Raw genomic sequence first — 22,100 nt, 5'->3', positions numbered from 1 at the left:
CAATCTCAATCTCAATCTCAATCTCAATCTCAATCTCAATCTCAATCTCAATCTCAATCTCAATCTCAATCTCAATCTCAATCTCAATCTCAATCTCAATCTCAATCTCAATCTCAATCTCAATCTCTGATCTCGACTACATCTTCTCAACCAATCGGTACCGCTTCGAATCCTCGAAGACCTTACCCCTGGACTCACTTGGAGAAAAGATTGGCATCGCAGTGAGGGTTCGTTCGCGTTCCTTTTCTTTCGTGCTCTGCAACATTGAGCTGACGCTGCTCGACTACATACAGTGAGATGAAACAGAAATGTAGAAAGAACGCTTGAAAATCGTACAACCACGCTTGAAAAATCAATTTCCCGAAATCCTCCTTCCCCTTTCGTAGTCCGTTCTACCCTTTCATAATTTACCTACCAGTCTGTCATACCCGCTCCTTTCTCGGATTCTGCCACTTTTGGTGCAACGTTTTCCTCTTTGTTTTTTGCGTCGAAGTTTTGAGAACGCTTCAAAGGTTTTCGCCGAGATAGACTTGCTACTTCAGCCTATCGAGCCGATGCTGAGTTGAATCGCGGAAGACGAGCTGTTTAATCTTTGCTAACTTGCGAGAGGCGAATCCGAATCTGCGACGAAGCAGTCTCATCTCCTCTCTTCGCTCCTTCCTCTCTTCGCTCCTTTCTCTCTGCTAGCTCTACCTCGCTCAACGGCACAACGCGCACAGAACGAACAAGAACACTGAAGAACAATCAACGAAGTGCGCTCGTTTACCCCATTCCCCTTTCTCACTTTCACCTCTCGTCAATCGGAATCAGCAACGTCAACGATGGGCTCAAGGTCTTTGCTATTCCCAATACTCTTGGTATTAGTCTGTAAGACCTGCTGATGTCGTCTCAGGCTATGAACAAGCCAGTTGACTGAACTGACGCAACCGTTCTCGTTTGATCAGGTGGGGTAACGGTACTTCCCTGCGCTCACGCATTCGGAGCTGGTAACATTCAAGGATGGAGTGCGCTCGAAGGCAAAGCTTTCCGACATGGAGATATCGAAGTAAGCTCAATTTTCAATTCCCACTTTCGTTTCGTCCTCGAAGCACCATCCGTTTCTTGCCGAGACCCTTCACCGCCAAGATCCAAACCATCATATCTGACTCTCTTGTATCGATCTGCAGGACGTTCTCGCTGAATTGGTTAAGAAGAGTGGTGGATTCCTCGGATATTCTTTCGGCGGATGATGCAAGTGTTTGAGCTACAGTACTCGTGAGCTGGGATTTTCCCCTATTTCGTCTCAGAGACTTTCGGCAAACAACTGAGTCTAGACCGCTCAGGCTGTTTGTCCGAAACTCGAACCCTCCTCTCGCGCGCGCAAGCCGCAGAGCGTTCCTCCTCCAGCGACTTCAAAGCTGCGAATCTTCCACCCAGCCACTGGTGCGTACAGCTATTTTCCTCACCTCTCAGTGTAATAACCCGTTCGCTGACGAGCGTCTCTTTGCCTTCGGCAGGAAGTACAGCACGGCTCCACGGCTCGTCAAGCAAATCCTCGTTTGCGCTGTCTAGCTTCGAGGTAAGTCTTCGTGTGAGCTCTATCAGTTCAGAAAGACGCACTGACGATTCTCCCGTACAGAGTTCGCTTCCTCTGGACGCGATGACGCTGCTCGAAATCCTTGTTGGGTGACAAGCTTGGACGAGCTGACCGTTCTTTATTTGCCTCGTTCGCTTCAAAGTCGCTCTCTAGCACGCTCTACTGCTACGAATCGACTTTAGCAGCACGAGGTATGCGAGAAATCGTCTCTTCCAATCGCAGCTCACTGACTAGCTCCCTTCAGCCTAGTCAAGTCGAATTTGTTCCTTCCCACACCTTCCCTTTTACTCTTCGCAGAGCTCGAACAAAACTTGCACTACTTCAACCTGTTTCTGCACTACTCTCGTTTACATTTCTTTGATATTTCTCTTTTTTCTTCTTCTTCTTTTCTTATTGTTTTTTGTTTTCTCTACGCTCTTCTGTCTCCCCTTTCTTCGCGACCTCTCGCTTCGCTGCAACTTGGCTCCCTTCTCCCGCTAAATTGAAGCGATTTCGAGAATGGAAGAGTCTCCAGATCTCCAGTGCGAGGAAAGTTGACTCTCGTCTATTCAGGCTCGACTGCTCTACCCGTAGTCGACCGGTATATGCTTAGGAGAGCTGTACAACTCGTCAGATCAACCCCGCTTCGCCCTCAGTACAGCCCTTTACCGTTTTCTAGTCGTTCATCTCCATTCGCTTCGATCCGACTCTGCAGCAACATGTCGACCGCTCCTCACCCCGTACACTCGACTGCGACCCCTTCAGATCCCGCCGCGCAAATCTCGACCGATGCTACGCCCGTAGAAGCTGCCGCGTCGAAGAAGGAGAAGAAGGAAAAGAAGGGCAAGAAGGGAGACCTCGTAGCAGGCATGGCTGCACTCGAATTGGATCCTAAACCCCAGTACATCGAATCCCGAATCGAAATGTTCGATCGATTGAAGAAAGAGTACGATGAGAAAGTTGCGAGTGAGTTTCGACCCTTTTCTCCGCTTCCATCTGCTTGAGAGGTGTACTGACGGCGAGACGAGGTGCACAGACATGCCTCGTGAGCCCATCACGGTCACTCTCCCCGACGGTACGACGAAGGAAGGCACGAGCTGGGAATCCTCCCCCATGTCGATTGCTCTCGGAATCAGCAAGAGTCTCGCAGAGAAGACCGTCATCGCCAAAGTAAGCTCTACTAGTCTATCTCAAGCTATGCTACAGCTCACGAACCATGACGGAAACAGGTCGATGGAAAACTCTGGGATTTGGAACGACCTTTCGAAAAATCAGCTTCTCTCGAACTCCTCGACTTTGAACACCCCGAGGGTACGTCTCCTCCCTTCTCTCTGCTTCTCTGTCGCCTCTGGCTGACGTCTCCGTCGTCCCCGCGAATAGGTAAGAAGGTTTGGTGGCACTCGTCAGCTCACATTCTCGGTGAATGTTGCGAAAGACATTACGGTTGTCATCTCGCTATGGGTCCTCCCACAGACGATGGATTCTTCTACGAGATGGGAATGGCTGGAAGTGATCGGTGCGCTGAACTTTCTCCGTCTGCTCTCGCTGATTCCGAGACGCTAATCGAAAGTCCTTTGCACAGAGTCGTCCAAGCTACCGATTACGATGCTCTTGAAACTCTCGCCAAGTCTGTCGTCAAGGACAAGCAAAAGTTCGAACGTCTCGAAGTCTCGAAGGAGGATCTCCTCAAGATGTTCGAAGTGCGTTGAGGGATTCCTTCATCTTCATCGTTGACTCGATGACTGATACAACACGTTCCTCGCGCAGTACAACTCGTTCAAGGTTCACTTCATCAAGGACAAGGTCGCCGACGGAACTTCGACGACCGTCTACCGTTGTGGACCGATGATCGATCTTTGCGTTGGTCCTCACATCCCTCACACTGGTCGCGTCAAGTCGCTTGCGGTTCTCAAGAACTCTTCCTCTTACTTCCTCGGTGATGCCAACAACGAGTCCCTTCAACGAATTTACGGAATCTCTTTCCCCGACAACAACCAGATGAAGGAGTACAAGAAGTTCCTCGAAGAGGCCGCGAAGCGTGATCACCGACGTATCGGAAAGGTGAGTGGTCAACGTCTTTTCACATTCTCGTTCGACGTCGTTGACCCTTGTTCATCCCACAGGATCAAGAACTCTTCTTCTTCCATGATCTTTCGCCTGGTTCCGCCTTCTGGCTACCACACGGTACCCGTATCTACAACACTCTTGTCGAATTCATGCGAGTAAGTGGATAGTCGAGCGATCCTGCTAAGCACAGACTGACCTCTTGCGCTCTCGACAGTCCGAATACCGAAAACGAAACTACCAAGAAGTCATCACTCCCAACATGTTCAACTCGAAACTCTGGGAGACTTCCGGTCACTGGCAAAACTACGCCGAAGACATGTTCAAGCTCGACGTCGAGAAGGAAACCTTCGCTCTCAAACCTATGAACTGCCCTTCGCACGCTTTGATCTTCGCTTCGAGGGATCGTTCGTACCGAGAATTACCCATCAGGATGGCGGATTTCGGTGTCTTGCATAGGAACGAGGCCAGTGGTGCTTTGAGTGGGTTGACGAGGGTTAGGAGGTTCCAACAAGATGATGCTCATCACTTCTGTATGCCTGAACAAGTGAGTTTCTCTCACCTTCTCTCGGCCGTCCTTGCTTGGAGCTGTCAGCTGACCCCTCGTGCGCATTAATAGATCGAGGAGGAGATGGACGTCTGCTTCGCTTTCCTGAACGAGGTTTACGGAGCTTTCGGCTTCGATTTCCAACTCAAACTTTCGACCCGACCAGAGAAATTCCTTGGTCAAATCGAGACTTGGGACAAAGCCGAAGCTGTAAGAGACTCTCTTCCCGCCATTCGAATTGTCAGCGAGAGATCTGACTCTTCGGCGCTTGGTGCGATAGATGCTTTCGCGTGCTCTCGACAAGTTCGTTCCCGGAAAATGGGTCGTCGACCCTGGAGATGGTGCTTTCTACGGTCCCAAGATCGATATCACCATCTCTGACGCTCTCAAACGAAAACATCAATGCGCTACCATTCAACTCGACTTCCAACTTCCTGAACGATTCGAGCTCACCTACCGATCTGCCGAAGGAGGAGGAGAGACGGGTGCGACCGAGAACAAACTCTTGCGACCAGTTATGATTCACCGAGCTATCCTTGGATCCGTCGAGAGGTTCACCGCGATCCTTACCGAGCACTTTGCTGGGAAATGGTGTGTACTTTCCTTCGATCGCGGATCCCCAGCGAAACTGACTCGCTTCTGCTTGTAGGCCCTTCTGGCTCTCTCCTCGACAAATCGTCGTCATCCCTGTCGCCGCTCCTCACAAGGAGTACGCCAAGGAGGTCGCGCAACTTTTATGGGATGCTGGATTGTACGCCGACGCTGATCTTTCCGATTCTACCCTCCCGAAGAAGGTGCGAAACGGTGAAATCGCTCAATACAACTACATCTTTGGTATGTCCCGCTTGCTCGTTCGCGCACCGAAAGAAGCTCGTTACTGACTGATCGTTTCCGCTCGTGAATAGTTGTCGGAAGTGAAGAGATGGATTCTCGCTCGGTCAACGTCCGAAACCGAGACGATGCTGGAAACAAGAAGGCCCGTACGGAAACGATCAAGGTCGACGAGGTGCTCGAGAAGCTTATGAGGCTCAAGAACGAGCGTCGACTAGACAATGAGCTACGATAGAGAAACTTGGAATTCAGTATCATGTCTTGCGTCTGTACTTGCCTGTCGTCTAGAGAGCGTCAGAGAGACTGTGCCGTTCGATTCGGCAGCTACAGAGTGGAGAGAGTGTTCGTTCGTTCTTGTTGATTTTGGCGAACTTTCGACTAGGCTCTCGGTTGCGCTTATGCAAGAGAAAGTGCAGATACGAAAAGGTTGCTTGCAGAATTGGGAAGAACTGAGGGACGTTTACGAACAACAAAGAGAGAAAGACGAGGCAAGGTCACTTTAGAGGTATTGGTTCTCCTTGAGCCAAGACTCGACGTCCTTTGTATCGCGTTCGAGCCACTTTGCCTTTGCGCGTACAGTATCGATAGCTTGGTTGAGACTGCAAGACGTTCGAAAGTCAGATTCATCCACGAAATGGAAGAGTCGAATGAAATGAAAGCTCACCTTTGTTGGTAGGCGGAGCGATCTTTGTCGGCGAAGAAGGTCTCGGCAGCTTTAATGTCCTCCTCGGTCGAAAGTCCACTGAACGAGGCACTGACAAGACGTCCAATCGAGAAATTGCCCTTGAAGCTGAGAGCGATCGCATCGTAGTTCTTCTTGAACCAACTCCAGAGGTCTCGTCTCGCGACACGGTTGCTTCGAAGACCTCCGAAGAAGTAAGGAACGTCTTGAAGCTTGACTTCGTCGGAGAGGATCATGGCGAACGTCTTCTCGAGGAGCTCAGGCTTTTCAGTCGAGCAGAGAGCCGAGATGGCGGAAAGCTTGTGAGCTGGCGTTGCTGGTTTGCGGTAGATCTCGAGGACCTGTCAAATGCGTGCATCAGCATCTCGCAATTGCGGGGCGAGGCGAGATCAGAGAGGGTTTGAGCTCACTTTGGTGTATTCCTTCTCGCCTCCGAGTCGTACTGATTGAGAGAAGATCGACGTTCGCAAGTCACTCGGGATGAGACTGTCGTCGTCCTTCTCGAGAAGAGCTCCGAAGCGACGTTTGTATTCGGCGAGGACGGACTCGTCCCCAGTAACAGCAGCGGTCGCGATCGAGAGAGAGCGAAGTTCGATGGTGTCGACGTCGTCCGATTCCGAGTACTCGAATCCGAGACGGTCAACGACGGGTTTGAAAAGCGAGCGGCGGAACTTGGCGATAGCATCTCGAACCTCTTTCGGTTGTTCCCACCAAGCGAAGGAGAGGGAACCGAGACCTCCAGCGATCTCTTGCCAGACTGCGAGCCGAGAGTGCGAGTCAGTGGCTGTGGGCGAGGAAGAGAGTAACGGAAAGAGCTTACCGAGGTTCTCCTTTTCGTTTCCGAGTTTTGAGAGAAGCGCGAGCGCCGTCGAGGTCTTTGCGTACCCGGAACTGGCGAGAACGGTAGCATCTTGAACGAGACCCATGCTACAAATCCAGTTACGAGATGGTGAGTACCGCTGGAAAGTAGCTACATAGAGGATTGAGAACTGACCGATCGTTCAGCGAGAAGACCGAGTTTTCCTTTCCAGCTTCTTCTCCAATCTTGACGAGACGTTCAGCAGGATACAAGACACGGACTATCACGATCGATCTATTAGCTCAGCAAAACCAGAGAGGGAGGAAGTGGGAGAGCAGCTCACAAACTCCGCAAGTTTCAGCGTTGAGCTTGTAGGTCGAGTTCTTGACGTCTTGAATCTCGAACGAGTCCTCGCGGTCGGTAAGGAGTACGCCGTGCTTGATCGCCTTCTTACCACCTTCGACCACGAGAGGCTCGAGAGGGACATGCCAGATCGTTTGATCTTCCTCGGGCTGAAAACGAAAAGGTTGCGTCAATTCGCTGGTCCTCTCCCGTGCTTGGGAAGAGAACAGAAAGACTCACGGTAGCATCAGCGGTGGAAAGGAATCGGTTTTGACGGATCTTGAGACCTTTGTCGGTTTCTTCGACCGTGATGAGAGGGAATCCAATCTTCGTTACCCAGTTTTCCATCATCTTCGAAATGTCTTGACCGTACACGTCCGAAATTCCCTTGAAGAGGTCGGCGGTGCGAGCGTTACCGTACAAGTGACGTTTGAGGTAAGTCGAGCTGAACAAGGGAGAGAGGAAACGAGTTTAGTCGGCTGAAATCAACAGAACAACCTCGAAGACTCACACTCCCTTGAGGAACTTGTCTTGACCGACAAAGTTGCTCAACATCTACTCGCTCGAGAGTGCACGTCAGTGAGGGCCTCGTGGAAGAGAGAGAGCGAGAGGTAAACGAACCTTGAGCACTGATCCTCCTTTCGAGTAAGAAACGGCGTCAAAGATTTGGTTGATCGTCGCCTCGTCGGGACAGGGCATTTCGCTACAAGGGTCAAGATACTGATCAGTATCGTGCCTCTATAATGGTAGACCAGAAGAAAGACTCACATCGGGTGAGATGAGCGGAGAGCGTCGAGATCGAGAGCTCTCGACAGATGCTCGGAGATGAACGACGAATGAATCTTCCACGAGGGTTCAAGCTCATCGATGATGATGACCTCTCCCATGAGCGTAGCGAAAGACTCGTTGAGCCACAAGTTGTCCCACCACTAGGAATCGAAGTTGTGTCAAGTCCCAAGGTCGAATCGATACGAAAGAGTTTCTCGCTCACCTCCATCGTACAGACGTTACCGAACCACTCTGCAATCGAACCGAGCGAGTCAGGGAGTGATCGGGACGGTAGGACGGAAAACAGGAAAAATAGGGGGAATAGACTCACGGTGAGCGACTTCGTGACTTTGGACTCCGATGACACGCTTCTTCGAAGCGATACCAGACTTCTTCTCATCGTAGGCGTAGACAGAAGTACGACCAGTGATCAATCCCCAATTCTCCATCGCTCCCGCATCGAAATCAGCCGCGATCAAAGTGTCGAGCTTCGGTAGAGGGTAAGGAATATCGAAGATCTTCTCGTAGATCGGTAAGCAACGTTCCTTCGTCTTGAGAGCAAGACCGGCTTGCGCAATGTGGTCGTAAGTCGCGTAAACTTTCATCGGAACAACTCGTCCGGTGAGTGGCGAGGTGTAGCTTCCTTCGATCGATTCAAAGTCGCCGTTCGCCCATGCGACGAGGTAGGTCGACACTTTAGGAACTTTGCCGAAGTTCACGAGTTCCCAATCGTCCTTGAATTCTCCCGCAGATTCGAGCTTGGGTTCCGTCGTTCCCTCGGTCTTGCCCTCTGTCTTTCCCTCCGTCTTGCCTTCGATCTTGCCGACGTTCTGACTCGATACTGGCGATTCCGAGAAGAACGAATCGGTAAGAAGATCGGTACGTTCGAAATCTCCTCCTTTTCCGAGGTGCTTCGTCGAGACGACTTCCGAGTTGGAGAGAGAAACAGTGCCGACACGAGAGATGAGAGAGATCGAGTATGTGGCCTTGATGTCGGGTTCGTCGAAGCAAGGCTGTCATCAGGCAAACGAGACCGTCAAAGCGCCGAAGATTCAGAAGGAGGAAACCCGCGCAAAGGCTTACGAAAGCACGACGAGCTTGGCCTAAATAGCGAATCAGATCAGTTCTGGAAGTCTAACGGAAGAAGGAGAGCGAATTTGTAGACTGACAAGGCTCGAATTGAGTGAGAGCGGCGTAAGCTTTTTCTCCAGCTTTGCCTCCCTTCGGGGGGTACGAAGTTCGGTAGTAGCCGAGCATACTCGTATCGAGGGTTCCTCGCCATTTGAACCCGATACGGTGTTCTCCCTTCTCGATAGCGCCTCCAGCGAAATGAACTTGAACCCTCTCCTTCTTTTCGTCGATTTCGATCTTCGTCGCAGGTCGAACGCTTTCCGTCTTGAGCGAAGTAGAAGCGATCACTACTCCTTCGACCTTGAGGGGACTCGCGGCGTTGATCGTGAGGGATTCGACAGGTTCAGAGACGTTAACGACGATCGTTCCAGCTCCGGTGAAAGTAAGATTTTCGAGATCCGTCTTGATCGTGAACTCATAGTGCGAAGGGAGGACGGTACGAGGGAGACGGTTCTGTGCTGCTTCACTCATGGCTTGAGCTGACGGAGTCGAGGCGAGAGAGGAAGTGTTGGCGAGTTGAGAGTTTGAGTGGTGGAAACAGTAGCTTCGTTCGAGTATTGAGGGAGCTTGTTTGTAGTTGTGTCTGGGCCGCGCTGACTGTAAGAATCGATGGGAACGGGCGTCGTCAGCATGAGGTGGGGAGAGGAGGAGCGGAAGAAGTGAGAACTTACAGCGAGAGCTAGAGTGCGGAGACTAGAGGTAGTAGACGTGCGTGAAAGTCTTGAGACGGATCTCAAGCTGCGAAGAATGGTGAGAGAGAACCGAAAGTTGGTCGGGCAGAACAAAAAGATTGCGAACTCCGGAGTCCGCGTGGATTCGTTCTTTCAACACGTGTTTCGCAATCTCAACTCGGACAATTCCAATACTCGACTTTCTCGCAACGTCGAGCGCAAGGAAGACAGTACCGGGAGAAGCTCGCGGATTTCGCATCGCTCATTTCGACAAGGCGACGAAGCAACAATGTTTTGCAAGAGGTAAAGGGACCATCGTTGGGAGAGAAAGCTACCTAGCGGGACGCTCTGAGACAATCTCCAAATCAGAATCAGAATCGGAATCGTCCATGTTGTCCGAAGTTGCAATCGGTTTCGCGATTGGGTGTGGACGCCTAATCGGTTGGTCTGGCGTCGTCCATGCCGTCGAGCTACGTGGATCTGCTGAGGACAAGTCGAGCTGGGGGGAGGTCGAAGGATCTCTGGAACCCGAGGGGGAGTTGCGAGCAGTGAGAGCCGGTTGGGAAGAAGCTCGAAGATGGGCGCAGTTTTCTTCCCAGATCGTTTCCCAGACGTTTTCGGGGTTTCCGGACTCGGCATGTCGGAGAGCGATGGGCAGCAAGGCTTTGTAGAGTTGACGACCGAAAGCTCTGCGACCAGCTCGAAGTTCTTAGGTCAGCTAGACAATCGAGGAGAAGAGGAGAGAAAAGATTGAGGACTTGCTCGGCGAGAGAAACAGGTACTCCATTCCCGATGACTCGATAAACCTCGACGCTGAAGGGAATTACTCGATGTCAGTGAACGTGAACAAGGTATCGGCGTGCGGTTTAAGAAACTTACAAGGTAGGCTCACGACCGAGACCAGAGAAGAACAACTCGATCGTATCCGGCACTCCCTGCGCTCGCATCAACTCCCGAACAGAAAGACTTCGAGCTTGTTTGTAATGAATGCGAGCACCGTGTGAGGCCCCGTCTAAGCAGAGGGTCGTACGAAGAGGAGAAAGCACTTCGGAGGGACGTAGTCGGCGGTACCATTCGGCCCGTAACTTCGGGTTGTACTAGCAGACGAGAAGAGAGGTGAGATGAGGTCATTGGTTGCTAAGCAGCGAATGCAAAAAAGGAAAAGAGCTTACCGCGACGAAAGGTGGTTGAGCTGGGTAGCAGGGTTTACCCTTGAGATCTGAGCGAGCGAACGAGAGTCAGTTTCTTGCGTGCAGGTGCTTTCAGTGAGGAAAGGATGCTAACTCACCTTCGTGGTTGCCCGTTTCTCCAGTCTTCGATTCGAGTCCGAGCCCGTTCAACCTTTCTGCGACCTCCTGAGTGACGGCTGAACAGACGTGTTGAGTGACAGTTGTGGCGACGACAAAGTCCTCCTGTAAAGGATCGATGCGGCACTTCGCTTGAAAATCGTTGAGCGGGGGCGAGAGATACTTGATTCCTCCCGACTCGCTCCATTCGAATCCTGACGGGGCGAGAACAGCAGGGTCGACGTTGAACGTCGGTAGATCGGAAGAGAGGTCGGTAACTGTGACTGCACGATGAGGCGCTCCGGGTGGAAGTCGTTCGATCGAATCGAGAGCGTGATTCGCAAGCCGTCCCGGCTTGTAGGCGTGAGTTGGACGAGGAGCTTCAGGAAGGGGAATCGAAGGAACTGTAGCTTGTACAATGAACCGACGTCGTGATTGAGGGACTCCGTACCTGAACGTCAGAGAAAGTCAGAATTCGGAGAGAGTGGTGGAAAGAAGGGGAAGGGAACAAACTCGGCGGCTTGATAGACGGACCATCTCACTTGATAGCCGAGTTCAAGCAAGACAGACAAGAAAAGCTGCTGGAAGGATCCTCTGACAGGACTGTTCGGATCGGAAGTGCCCGGAGCAGGTATCGGTAACGAGTGTTCGTGGAAACGAGCTACGTTCTCAAAGCTGGATTCGATCAATCGTCAGGTCGAGCGTCAAAAACATGTTTTGGGAGACTCTCGGAGCTTACAAGGCGTAGAGAGGTCGATGAACGCTCATGCTGCTGAGGAAGACGAACGGTTCGAAAGTTCTCACATCGTCGTCTCGTCGATGGCGATTGAGCATACTGAAGCCCTGTCAAGCGTCAAGAGATCTCGTTAGTATGAAGTAGATGAGCACAAACTGTAGAGCTCTACGTACTTGACAAGGAGAACCACCGCTCATTGACAAGATAGCTCTGGAGGGAACGGAATCGTGTTCGCCGAAGTATGAGCGTTCAGAGACGTCCGATACAGCCTCAGTGAAGATCTGAGTGGCTGATCCAGAGTGAGCGTTCCTGTGCGTATCGATGTGAGAGATTAATTGCTGCAACAGAGCGCGAAAAGGAGTATGCGGAACAGTCGGAACTCACTTGAGAATTTCGGCAGCAGCTTCATTCTTCTCAACCGCGAAGGGCATCGTCATTATTGGACATCCCGATTGTAACCCACAGTCGAGGAAACCAGCTCCTGCGTAAAGAGCCAAGTTGGGCAAAGCCAGAGACGCATCGCTCCTCGTGATCTGCTGTACGTCGGAGTCGAGATCTCGTTCGGCGGCGTGACAAGCGGAACAACGAAGATTCGAGACCTCCTCTCGCGCAATCGATTCCTCCTTACCCGAGCGGACCGACCGACAATCCTCCTTTGATCCATTTAGATGTTTGACCTTCACCCGGAATTCTGTCCAAAACGCGAGGGGATCGGAATTGAACTTTGAGTGAGCTTCGTGAGGGTCCGAACTGAGGGATCCGACGGTCGAGATGTGTTCGAGTTTGAAGTGACCTCTAAGTCGATGAGCGGGGACAGTGTCCGTGATCTCGGAAAGAATGACTTCACGTTCGTAAACTCGTTCTCCACGTTTGTAGAAACCCGCTTCCTCTCGTCGATAGATCCAGTTGACCTTGATCGTCGCGTCGAGACCGAGTCGATCGTCCGCATCCCCATGTTCTTCTCCGTGCTTGATCGCGAGTAAACGAGCTAGTCGAAGTGGAGTTCGAGAGAATGGATCAGAATTAGGCGGAGGTTCTTTCGGATTCTTCGGCTCGATGAGTACGAAATCTCCGATATGGTACGTCTCGTCTAGTCAGTGAGAACGAATGAGTGTCTCGTTCTGCGGCTCCGGAGAGAATAGGGATTTACTCACTGTTGAATCTGAAGGTGGAGTCATTCTCGAGCTCGGCGAAGAACGGGACGTAGCGTGTGATCTTGTCCTTATCGTCCAAGTCTGTCGCTTCGTCGAGAACGAGTCTCTCTTCGCATGCTCGACAAGCTCTGATTTCGTTCTTCCTGCACAAGGGAGCTTTCGGATCGGAAGTTGAAAGGTCGTCGTCAAAGTCGGCCGGAGGACAAGTGAACGAGTTGTCGACTTTCGAATAGATGAAACTGTGACACAAGATTCAGTGAGCTTGTATCGATAAAGAGCGAGGAAGAGAAACATACCGAGCGTAATAGCCGGTCTTTGGTGTCGGAGAAGACGGTCCGAGTTGATGAAATTCTTCCACTTTGCCCGAAACCGTTTCCGGTAAGATCGAGTCACATGTTCCGGTGAGTCGGTAAAGCTGACGAGGCGGCAAGTAAGGACCGAGCTCGGTGATCGTTTCATGCGTTTCGAGCCTTTAGCGACGAACGTTCTCAGCTCTGATCCGTTCCAACAGCACGGAACAAGGGAAGGCGACTCACCATTCAACATGGATTTCTTTGGTAGTCTTCGAGTCTTGGAAGAACGACATGAAATAAATGATACGAGCGATCCAAGGTTGATGCCTGGGCCCATCCACGACAATCATATCTCCACTCCTGCGAGTGAACGAGCTTGTTTAGTCTGTGAAACAGGTCGAGGTTCCGAAGTCCTCACTCACCGATAGTCTTTCCCATCAATCTTAGCTCGGTCCGTCACATCGCATCTTCGTCCTTCAGCTTTCTGATCGCAATACTTTTTGGGATGATCGCAAACCCCGAGAGGTTCCTTCAACTCCACCGCGGGGTCGATCTTCGTCGTCGCTTTCACAATCTCGTCGACTTTCGCTAGGAATTCTTCCTCGTAAGTCTTGTCCTCGAACTCACTTTCTTCAACCAGGTCTCGATTGTCGGTTCGGAAGGAGCCAGGATGGAAGTAACGATGGACGAGTTTGTAGATCTCTGGCGTCACGCTGTACGCTCGTCAACGTATCAATAATTGCTCGAAAGAGGAACAATGGAAAAGGTACTCACAACGGAATCTCCGGTAAAGTTTGGTACAACAACTTCGAGACTCCTTCTCCCGGATTCAAGTCCCGCACATCGATTCTACACCATTCCGGTAGCATCTCTTGCCAATCGATTCTCGAATTCTTCTTTCTCCCCTTCTTGAATTCCGCCAACTTCTTCTTGACCTCTTCCATCAACTCCTCCTCCGAATGAACTCCACCGATCGATTCCAGTTTCGCGAGAGACCACAAGTTTGCGAGTTCGACGGCTTGTTTGAGGAAACCCGCCTTCTTGTACCGCTGCGACGGAGACTGGAAACGGTAGGTTGAAAGTCTTGACTCGAGTTCGAACCCTCCCGAACTGACCGTGACCGTTCGAAAGTCGACCCCTCCGATCAGGCGCACGAAACCTTGAGAGTTCGCTTCGTCGTACGGTTCAGAGCTTTGCGAGACGGGGGTGCTGGAGCTCTGCTTCTTCTTCGTCGGTCCCTTCTTCTTCTTCGTCTTCGTCTTCGAGGTTTCACGGCTCTTCTCCCGGTCCTCCGTTCCCGCTTCCTCTGGATCATCGTCTTCGCTTTCCTCCTCGTCCTCCTCCGAGATCTCCTTCTTTTCCCCTGGTTTCTTGTAAACTTCTCCAACTTTCCCCAGAACCGTATACATCTTCTTACTACCCTCTTTGATCAACTCGGTAAATTCGACTTCGACGTCCTCGTTGTCGTCGGCTCGAACGACTCGAAATTCGACCAAACCAAAGATCGCTCCTTGTTTGCGCGTTGCGGGAGGGTCTTGATCAAAGAGAGTACGGTAGAGGTTACGTTCCGAGTTGGGATTGTTCGCTGTAGAAGAGCGAAACCAAGCCAATTCCTCAGAGTTAGTCAAAAATTCGAAAGCAACGAGCGAAGAATGAAATAGGAAAACTCACGTTCTGGAGGAGGTGCCCTAGGCTTGTACTGCGTGCGAGGTTTATTCGCCTTGATCGTTCTCGTCACTGGTGTCGTCTTTACTTTGTTCCCGCTCGTTCGTCTCGATTGCACCACTGGACGGTTTCGATAATTCATGGCCGGTACCTCGTCAGTGAAGAAGCGAACAGAGGGCGAGGTGTTTCTCCGAATTTGGTGCTGTGTGTACGTCGAGTATTGTCAGTGGACGCACATCAATCGAGAGCGAGACGGAAAAACGCACGCTTGCTCGAGAGGTCGTCGATCGTCGTGAAGTCGGTTTGGCTCGGTTGCGGACGGCAAGAGGTTCTCGAGCTGGTTCGGGCGACAAGGCACGCTTGTAGCAACGAAGCTGAAGTCAGTTACAATGTAGGGCAAGTAATAAGCTAATCTCGAGACTTACTCGTTTTCCCTTTCTCTTCTCCGAGATTTGTTCTTCCGGTTCAATTATCGCGACATCCGAATCCTCTACAGCCTGTGATTGATTCTGTTCGTGCTCTTCATCATTGTCGATTTCCATTTCTTGAGGTAGTCTCGAGGGTCCAGCAATCGCGTTTCTCGTCGTTGAAGTTCCGGAGATTACTCCTTCGATCTCGTCGTCGTCACTGTCGCCGCCAAGTACAGGTATTTCTCTAGGTGGACCTGGAGGACAATCTTGAGGATTTGCGAACACTCCATCTTCTGCGAGACATTCGTCCTCGAGCTCGGCAGTGAAGGGGCGACCTCCTCGGTAGTATCTCCAGTGCTAGTACCATGAAAGAAACTTAGCTTGCTCCTGGCGCAGTAGAAGAGTGCAGCTCACAACTTTATAGAAATTCCTAGAATCTCCATCATCACCAATTCGAGAAACGAAGATTTCGTACGGATTTTCGAGCGCTTCATGAACCCACGATTCTGCTCTACCGTATACCTTGTCGGCGGGATCGAGATACAATACATAGACGCCTAGAAAAGCATGAATCTATGTGGGAAGAATGTGAGCAGTTTCACGGATTTTGCGAAACGAATCAACAAAGCTTACTTGTAGGAAGCGTCCCATACACGGTGGTCCAGGTCTCGGCTTTTGCCCCCGTTCGGGGTGTACGTATCCTGGATGTTCGGGGTCTACGTATTCTTTGTAATGCGCTTCGTACAGCTCGTCGTACTTCGCGAAGTGTTTCCGCAACGTCTCCACACCTTGAGGTCCTTGTGCGACGGTCGCTCTCCATCTCTCTGCGTATTTCTTCTGTTCATCGGTCTATATCGCACCGTCTAGTCTCGTCAGCAAAGTCGGTGTGGGAGAGGGGAAAGGAGGGGGACCTGAACTGACATCAAGAACCACGAAAGGGAGACCATCCCAGCCCTCGATAGTACGAGCATACTTTAGGTGAGCCGACATGCAGGGAGCGATCGATTCGAATAGTCGAGAAGTGGGTAGGGATGAAGAAGAGTTCGTCGGGAATTTGTTGATCGACTCTCCTGTCCTCACCATTTACTCTAATGTCGCAACAATCGAGATCCAGCCAGAACCAGCAACAGCAACAGCAACAGATCCAGTATCAACCTACCGGAGCCGGTACTTTCCCCGTCTTGTCGGTTCCCGACTTACTCGCGGATCTTCAACAATGCGAATGTCCCGCGACGCTCGAAGACTTGACGCATCCGAATCCGGCGAGGGTACAGAATATCTATGAATGGTGGATGAACAACTCGTTGGGTTTGAACGCAGAGGACGTGAGGAGAGCGGCAGAGGCTCAGTTGGTTCAGATGGAGAATCCCGTGAGTAGCTCTCTCTACGCGTCTGAGCAGTAGGAAAGAGCTGATGAACATCGTCGGATAGGATATCTACCGCGAAGCCATGTATATGGGCGTATTTCGAATGGCTTTGTAAGGTTTTCCTTTTTCTTTCACCAAACAATGCTCTTTCACTTCCATCCCTCTACAAAACTGACGAGCTCTTTGCGTGTAGCTCTCAACTGTTGATCCCTTGTCGAATCACGGATTTCACGATCAAAGATCTCACGGCACCGAACGCGAATCGATTCCGACAAGTTTTGAGCGCGATCATCAATTTCCATTTCTTTGCGCAAGAACGCGACAGCGAGATCTTACAACCTTGGCACGAAGAACAGAGGGAAGCGGAAGAACTCGAACAGGGTTTGTTGGAGAAGAATGCGACGATGAGGGCGAAAATCGATGAGGAAAAGTCAGTTGATCTCTCGCTTTGATCCCTTCGAGGTGTCAGACCTCGTCACGGCAATCGCTGAACTTGGTGCCTTCTCCACTGTGTAATAGAGCTCGAAGGAGAGCGAACGCAGCGTTGATCGAAGAACAAAGTCCAGCTCATCAAGCCGCCGTCGAGAATTTCAACCAGGACAAAATCGAAGCCGGTAAACTTCGAGACCAAGGAGAAGAGCACAAACGAGCAATCAACGCTCTCAACGCTCGCAAAGTACGCTTTACCCTCTCTCACATCTCTTCTTTCAGAACGTCTTCCCGCTGACTTTCGACTTGTTTCGTTTCGAGCAGACTGAAATTTCGCAAGCAATCTCGAGATACGATATGGCGATCTCTACCCTTCGAGGTCAAATCGTTTCTTCACCCGAGAAACTCCGTTCGTCGATCGGAGAACTCAATCAACAGTTGCTGAGGGATCAAGAGGTTTTGAAAGATACCGAAGCGAGGGAACGTCAAATGAACGCGAAGATGAATGCGCTCGCTCAATACTCGACCGTAAGAAAGACTCCCTCGTCTCGCAGGAGTGAGAGAACGACAGCTTATGAAATTTTTGGATTGTTTTGTTCGACGCTAGGAACTCGAAAGTTGTATTCGATTATTGAACGATTGGTCGTCCGACGTCAACAAGTTGAGAGAAGCGGGGCAGAGGTTAGAGAAAGATACGGATGAATTCAAAGCGCTTCAAACGGAACGAACTGAACTCGAGAACCAAATCAACGTCCGTTGACTCTCCTTTCCCTCTCTCTCTCTCTCTCTCTCCCGAGTTCAACTTCCGTGCTGACCACTTTCTGAGCGTGTTTGTTGCGATAGCTTCATCGACGACGTATCCTCAACGCAAGGGAAGAATTCAGTCGAATTTCAGACAAGATGGATCGGAAACGAGAAGCGGCGAAACAACGCAAGAAGAACCTCGAGGAACAACACGCGAGTGCGATCGCGAGAAAGGAACAGAACGATATGGAGGCGGCTGAGAAGAATCGCGAGGCTGGAGAGGTAGAAGCAGAGGTGAGCTCTCGTTTTGTCTTAACTGCCGCGTCGCTCCGGCTTGGGCGCTCCTTTGTCGAGTCTGTCAGAGACTCACGACGTGTGCTCACTTGAGCAGATCCGAGCGATGCATCAATCATTACATGCTGAACTCGAAAAGGGAGAAAAAGCATACAAAAAGATCAAGGGACAAATCAGTGAGTCCTCTACGGAACCCGGTTGTACCCGGATACACAACTGATCGTGGCCTTCGTGTTTCAGGTCTCTACTCGATCCGAATGAACAAAGCGCTCGATTCGATCAATATCGCGAATTGCGAACCTGCTCAGTTTTGAGCTCCCCAGCTGTTTCTCTTCCTCGGCTTCTCTCACGAGCTTCTATCAGTTATACCTCTCTGTTGTCGGATTTGCGACCCTACCTTTGTTGATACCCGTTCTGTACGCCCTCGTCCTTCTCGTCTCGACGACTTTTCGATTTTCTCTTGTATTTTCCGTAATTTCATTCTATTTTTCCAGGCGCTTCAGCGAGTAGTAGAGAAGTATGTGAGCATGCTCGCAAGCATGCAGTGCCCTCTGGAGAGATTGACAACTCTGGCAATGCCGCGAAGTTCGAAACCGCTCTCTCCTTCGCTTCATCACGCTCGACACTGATGAGGTTTTCACGGGCATTACGCCCGAACTCGGCCTACTTCAGTCCATCCTACGGCTCCATCCTCGCTCGTCCTAGTCCCAATCTCATCTCCTCCTCTCCTCTCGCTTCTCCCTCATCTCTCTCGCTCTCGACCTCTGCCCGCCCTTGCCGACGCTACTCATGCAGTTCGAACTCGTCTGGAAGATCAAGTAGTCGGGATGGATCTTCGTCTCGAGTGAAAGCGCCCACCGCAACTCGCACTCCTTCCTCCTCCTCTTCCCCTTCTCCAGTCGCTCCTAAACCGGTACAAGTCGCAACAAGGATTTCCCCTACTCCTTCGACGTACAACCTGCCCCATGTCAGCGCCGAATTGGTTAAATTCGATTCACTCTTCTCTCTCCATCGACCCCTCCTCGAACTTCCCGTACAACTTCAGAACCGTCGTAGTATCAACAACAACAAGCACGAGAACGATTCAGCAGCGAGTATCGCGGTCGCGGCGGAACAACTCGAAACTCGAATGGAAGAAACTCGAACAACTCTCGTCGTCGAAGAAGGAGGAGAGAACGAGCCAGAAACCATCACGGTAGCTGAGTTATCAGACGAATTAGCCGAAGTTGTCGATTTATCCGAGGACGGAACTCCGATCGGAACTCCTTACCTCGCTCGAATGGGATCTTTCTCTCCGTTGAAAACTGTCGAAGAAGAATTAGCCGCTGAAGCGAAAGAGGAAGAAGCACTTGCGATGCACGAGGAACAGTTACATGATATGGAAAAGGACGAGGCGGAACCTTATGACGCGTGGATGATCGGTCAACATGAACCTTTACCTCATCAAATCGCGAGATACCTCGCTTTGAGACCTCCTCATCAAGCTCCTCAATCCTCCATCGACAATCTCTCTCCTCCTCCTCCTCTACCGAGCAAGACTCTCGCCGACCTCAACTTCCTCTCCCCCTTCGGTAAACCTTCATCCTCCCCTTCTTCAACTTCTCCTTCTTCCCTTTCCTCTCTCTCCTCTACCCTTCCGGTCTCTCCCTACGCCTCGGCATTCTCGAAACATTTCCTCCGTCCCCTCGACCCGACCGATGCCGCGGCCGTAGCCGATCAATTCCTCTCGCACCATCAACTCGTGCACACCTGGTCCGCACGAACCGATTTCGTTGATCAAGCCGCCGAATCACTTCGAAAAGCTCAACAATCTTACTCCTCCTCCTCCTCGGATTCTCCAATCGTTTCCGTTTCGACTCCCGTCGTCGCTAGGGGACCCACGGAGAAAGGAACGATTAAATATTGGACTGAAGGAAGAGGGTGGGAAACGTTCGATTTCAAAACTGGAGTCACGGAGAATGGAAGTCCGTTCCTTCCCGCCGAAATGGTGGAGCTTGATGGAGGGAGGAGCGTGGAGGATATTGTAGTGGAGATGGATTCGACGAAAAGGAAGAGGAAAAAGAAGATTACGAAACACAAGTATAAGAAACGAAGGTAAGTTCTCCTGACTCTTGTTCTCTCACTCGATAGGTGACTGATGAATCGGTTGGAGATGTTCACAGAAAGGCACAAAGGGCGTTGAGGCAGCGATTAGGAAAGTAGTGAGAGAGTTAGATATGAAAACTAGGATTTTATCGACATAATTCTGTTCACTCTCGTGCGAGACAGAAGCTGCCTAACCGTCAAAGATGCTGACTCGAGAAGTCTGCTAAGCTCATTGATTTCGCGATGCGTCAACTTATATCCTCTCGATCGAAAGTCTGCTCGCGCGGAACGAAAAGCGAGCGCAACGTGCAAGACATCCGCTTGCTTTTGCTATTGCTCACTACTTCTCTACTTTCCTCTTCCCTCTCGCCTCGAACCACCTCAACTCATCCCCTTCAACATCAATCAGTCCCTGCGTCTCTCTCTCCCCTCTTCCATTTCCTTCCTCTTCCTCGTCCGTCGTGTCAACCATCTCTAGCTCTTTCTTCTCTCTCTCCGCTTTAGCGCTCGGTTTCTCCCATCCTCCAGCGATTCCGATCTCCTCCATAGTTCGTCCGGTCAAGAGGGATTGAGTGGAAGAGATAGCTGAGTTTTCGGTTCGAGATAGGGGAAGGGAACCGGAGGGATCGTGTAGGATACAATACCACTGCGCGAGAGAGATTGAGGCGTCATGATTAAATGTCAAATACGATCAGAAGATCAGCGTGAAGCGAAACAGATTGAGCTCACGCGAGGACTGCGATATAGAACTCCGGTTGTCTTGCGCCTGCGAGTAGGAATGACGTCAGGGATCGAGGTCAAGGAGCCCTCGAGACAGCGAAGCCTGGGGAAGAGACAGCAAATCCTACTTGACCGTTTCGAATTGCGACGAGTTTCTCGCAAGCGTAAACCTCAAGCCTTTGTACCTTTCGCCAATCTAATCGACGAGATGACACGACGTCAGAGATCGATGTAGTGGAATAGGCGAGAGAGTAGCGGCGTGAGAGAGAACTGACCAGTTCTAGTACGAAGCCTCGAGTCTCTCCTCCATCCATTTTCGATTCGAGCTTTCGACGTTGCTTCTCCGGTTGAAGCGTCCCCGCCGAGAAGGAGGACCGTTCGATAGCTATACACCCAATTCTGTCAGCTTCAAAGTCGCACTTGCTTTCAAGCGGTCGACTCTGACCTTTTCGCAACAGTTCTTCCTGTTTCTCATCCCCGTCCAGCGATCTCGAATCTTCATCGTCGACCTCCGATTCCTCAACCTCTGAAGATTCGGTCGTGTCGCCGTCATCTAAGCCTTGTTTCTGCAGCTGGTCTCGTTTCCTCTCCTTCTTCTTCGTTAGATGAACCTAGCGAAGACTCAGATCAGCTCCCCTTCTCTTGTAACTTTTCACTCGCTCTTCGTCTTACCCTGTACTCGCCTATATCCCAAATCGCCGTAACCCCTGTCCTCCCAACACCCTCAAACAACGCATAATTGAGCGGATGTAAAGAAGTTTCAACCGCTAATCTCGCCAACTCCAGTTTCTGCGTCACGCCCCTGGTAGTCGTCGACGAAGATGATGTTGATTTGTGAGGATGAGGAGATAGACCTCGAGGGATCGCGAGGGAGAAGAGGGTGCCGGAGATGTGGAGACGGAGATCGAAATGTTTCGCGGTTGCGTCTGCCGAGAGAAGGATCTGGAGGACGTGAGCAGGACGGGAAGGGGTTCAGCAGTGAGCGAGAGGAGGAACGAACGGTGGTTCTGGATGGTGTAGAAGTTGCGTTTGCGAAGCTATAGAAGACGAGAGAAATGGTCGAAGCGTGAGAATTAGAAAACCGAAACGAAACCGTGATACTCTACGATGAAGAACGAGCACGAACCGCTGGATACTGCAAGAACCAAGCTGAGATGTACCTCGTCTGTCAGTCGTCCCAGTCTGGGGCAACGAGTGAGCTAGCTGAGTGAGCTCACCGTCTACTTTGTCGTTCATCGACGAAGAATAATGGAAATCTTCTGCTCTGTACCTCCTCGTCTTGACTCTGACCGGCTCTCTTTCCCGTGTAGCTTGCTCCACTGCATCTCGCCTACGTTTAAGAGGGAGAGAAGATGACGAAGCTGGGTTGAATGATGGATCGGAGGCTGAGGACGGCTGAAGAGCTTGGAACGCGGCTGGGGTCATCGGAGCGTATTTCCGCTGATCTACATCTCGCGAGTCTGGCATACAGGCGTAGTTCGAGTCGAGTCCGGGAGTGAAAGAGGGAAGAAGCTTCGGAATCGAATG

The 22,100-nt window shown here is 51.1% G+C and overlaps 8 protein-coding genes across 8 annotated transcripts; 5 read left to right on the top strand and 3 right to left on the bottom strand.

The window, feature by feature from the left end:
• On the top strand, nt 1-225 carry JCM6883_007164 (uncharacterized protein; the record flags this gene model as incomplete). The annotated part of the gene is made up of 1 exon (XM_076635313.1): nt 1-225. A coding segment is annotated over one exon (225 nt), but the record flags the coding sequence as incomplete, so codon positions are not given.
• Nucleotides 226-821: 596 nt separating this feature from the next.
• JCM6883_007163 (uncharacterized protein) lies at nt 822-1,229 on the top strand (the record flags this gene model as incomplete). The annotated part of the gene is made up of 3 exons (XM_076635312.1): nt 822-867; nt 945-1,045; nt 1,167-1,229. 3 exons carry the CDS (start codon nt 822-824, stop codon nt 1,227-1,229), a joined length of 210 nt encoding a protein of 69 aa, XP_076484720.1.
• Nucleotides 1,230-2,274: 1,045 nt separating this feature from the next.
• THS1 (threonine--tRNA ligase THS1) lies at nt 2,275-5,232 on the top strand (the record flags this gene model as incomplete). The annotated part of the gene is made up of 12 exons (XM_076635311.1): nt 2,275-2,521; nt 2,592-2,725; nt 2,785-2,866; nt 2,936-3,071; nt 3,138-3,255; nt 3,323-3,616; nt 3,679-3,777; nt 3,837-4,166; nt 4,239-4,376; nt 4,447-4,757; nt 4,816-5,000; nt 5,072-5,232. The coding sequence occupies 12 exons, from the start codon at nt 2,275-2,277 to the stop codon at nt 5,230-5,232; spliced, it is 2,235 nt and encodes a 744-aa protein (XP_076484719.1).
• Nucleotides 5,233-5,496: 264 nt separating this feature from the next.
• On the bottom strand, nt 5,497-9,190 carry JCM6883_007161 (M1 family metallopeptidase; the record flags this gene model as incomplete). Its single annotated transcript, XM_076635310.1, has 14 exons — nt 5,497-5,596; nt 5,662-6,020; nt 6,090-6,436; nt 6,500-6,606; nt 6,674-6,758; nt 6,822-6,990; nt 7,061-7,265; nt 7,332-7,375; nt 7,442-7,523; nt 7,589-7,749; nt 7,812-7,840; nt 7,920-8,601; nt 8,672-8,691; nt 8,758-9,190. The coding sequence occupies 14 exons, from the start codon at nt 9,188-9,190 to the stop codon at nt 5,497-5,499; spliced, it is 2,823 nt and encodes a 940-aa protein (XP_076484718.1).
• Nucleotides 9,191-9,721: 531 nt separating this feature from the next.
• On the bottom strand, nt 9,722-15,924 carry JCM6883_007160 (uncharacterized protein; the record flags this gene model as incomplete). The annotated part of the gene is made up of 21 exons (XM_076635309.1): nt 9,722-10,079; nt 10,153-10,203; nt 10,270-10,487; nt 10,563-10,609; nt 10,679-11,127; nt 11,190-11,351; nt 11,416-11,519; nt 11,586-11,721; nt 11,797-12,502; nt 12,567-12,805; nt 12,863-13,036; nt 13,103-13,219; nt 13,282-13,572; nt 13,634-13,908; nt 13,975-14,444; nt 14,531-14,726; nt 14,791-14,883; nt 14,950-15,291; nt 15,349-15,507; nt 15,568-15,783; nt 15,856-15,924. 21 exons carry the CDS (start codon nt 15,922-15,924, stop codon nt 9,722-9,724), a joined length of 4,872 nt encoding a protein of 1,623 aa, XP_076484717.1.
• Nucleotides 15,925-16,025: 101 nt separating this feature from the next.
• On the top strand, nt 16,026-18,082 carry JCM6883_007159 (uncharacterized protein; the record flags this gene model as incomplete). Its single annotated transcript, XM_076635308.1, has 9 exons — nt 16,026-16,304; nt 16,366-16,412; nt 16,495-16,731; nt 16,821-16,977; nt 17,055-17,258; nt 17,338-17,481; nt 17,574-17,768; nt 17,866-17,944; nt 18,009-18,082. 9 exons carry the CDS (start codon nt 16,026-16,028, stop codon nt 18,080-18,082), a joined length of 1,416 nt encoding a protein of 471 aa, XP_076484716.1.
• A 314-nt stretch (nt 18,083-18,396) lies between these two features.
• Nucleotides 18,397-19,970, top strand: QRI5 (mitochondrial 37S ribosomal protein mS38 QRI5; the record flags this gene model as incomplete). Its single annotated transcript, XM_076635307.1, has 2 exons — nt 18,397-19,862; nt 19,931-19,970. 2 exons carry the CDS (start codon nt 18,397-18,399, stop codon nt 19,968-19,970), a joined length of 1,506 nt encoding a protein of 501 aa, XP_076484715.1.
• A 223-nt stretch (nt 19,971-20,193) lies between these two features.
• Nucleotides 20,194-22,040, bottom strand: JCM6883_007157 (uncharacterized protein; the record flags this gene model as incomplete). Its single annotated transcript, XM_076635306.1, has 9 exons — nt 20,194-20,499; nt 20,583-20,619; nt 20,702-20,769; nt 20,849-20,958; nt 21,019-21,184; nt 21,246-21,499; nt 21,574-21,610; nt 21,700-21,722; nt 21,791-22,040. The coding sequence occupies 9 exons, from the start codon at nt 22,038-22,040 to the stop codon at nt 20,194-20,196; spliced, it is 1,251 nt and encodes a 416-aa protein (XP_076484714.1).
• Nucleotides 22,041-22,100: the final 60 nt, after the last annotated feature.

The sequence above is a fragment of the Sporobolomyces salmoneus genome (assembly GCF_050403485.1).
Source record: "Sporobolomyces salmoneus JCM6883 DNA, S_salmoneus_JCM6883_v1_ctg92, whole genome shotgun sequence".
Taxonomy (NCBI): Eukaryota; Fungi; Basidiomycota; class Microbotryomycetes; order Sporidiobolales; family Sporidiobolaceae; genus Sporobolomyces; species Sporobolomyces salmoneus.
This window is presented reverse-complemented; position numbering and strand designations above follow the sequence as displayed.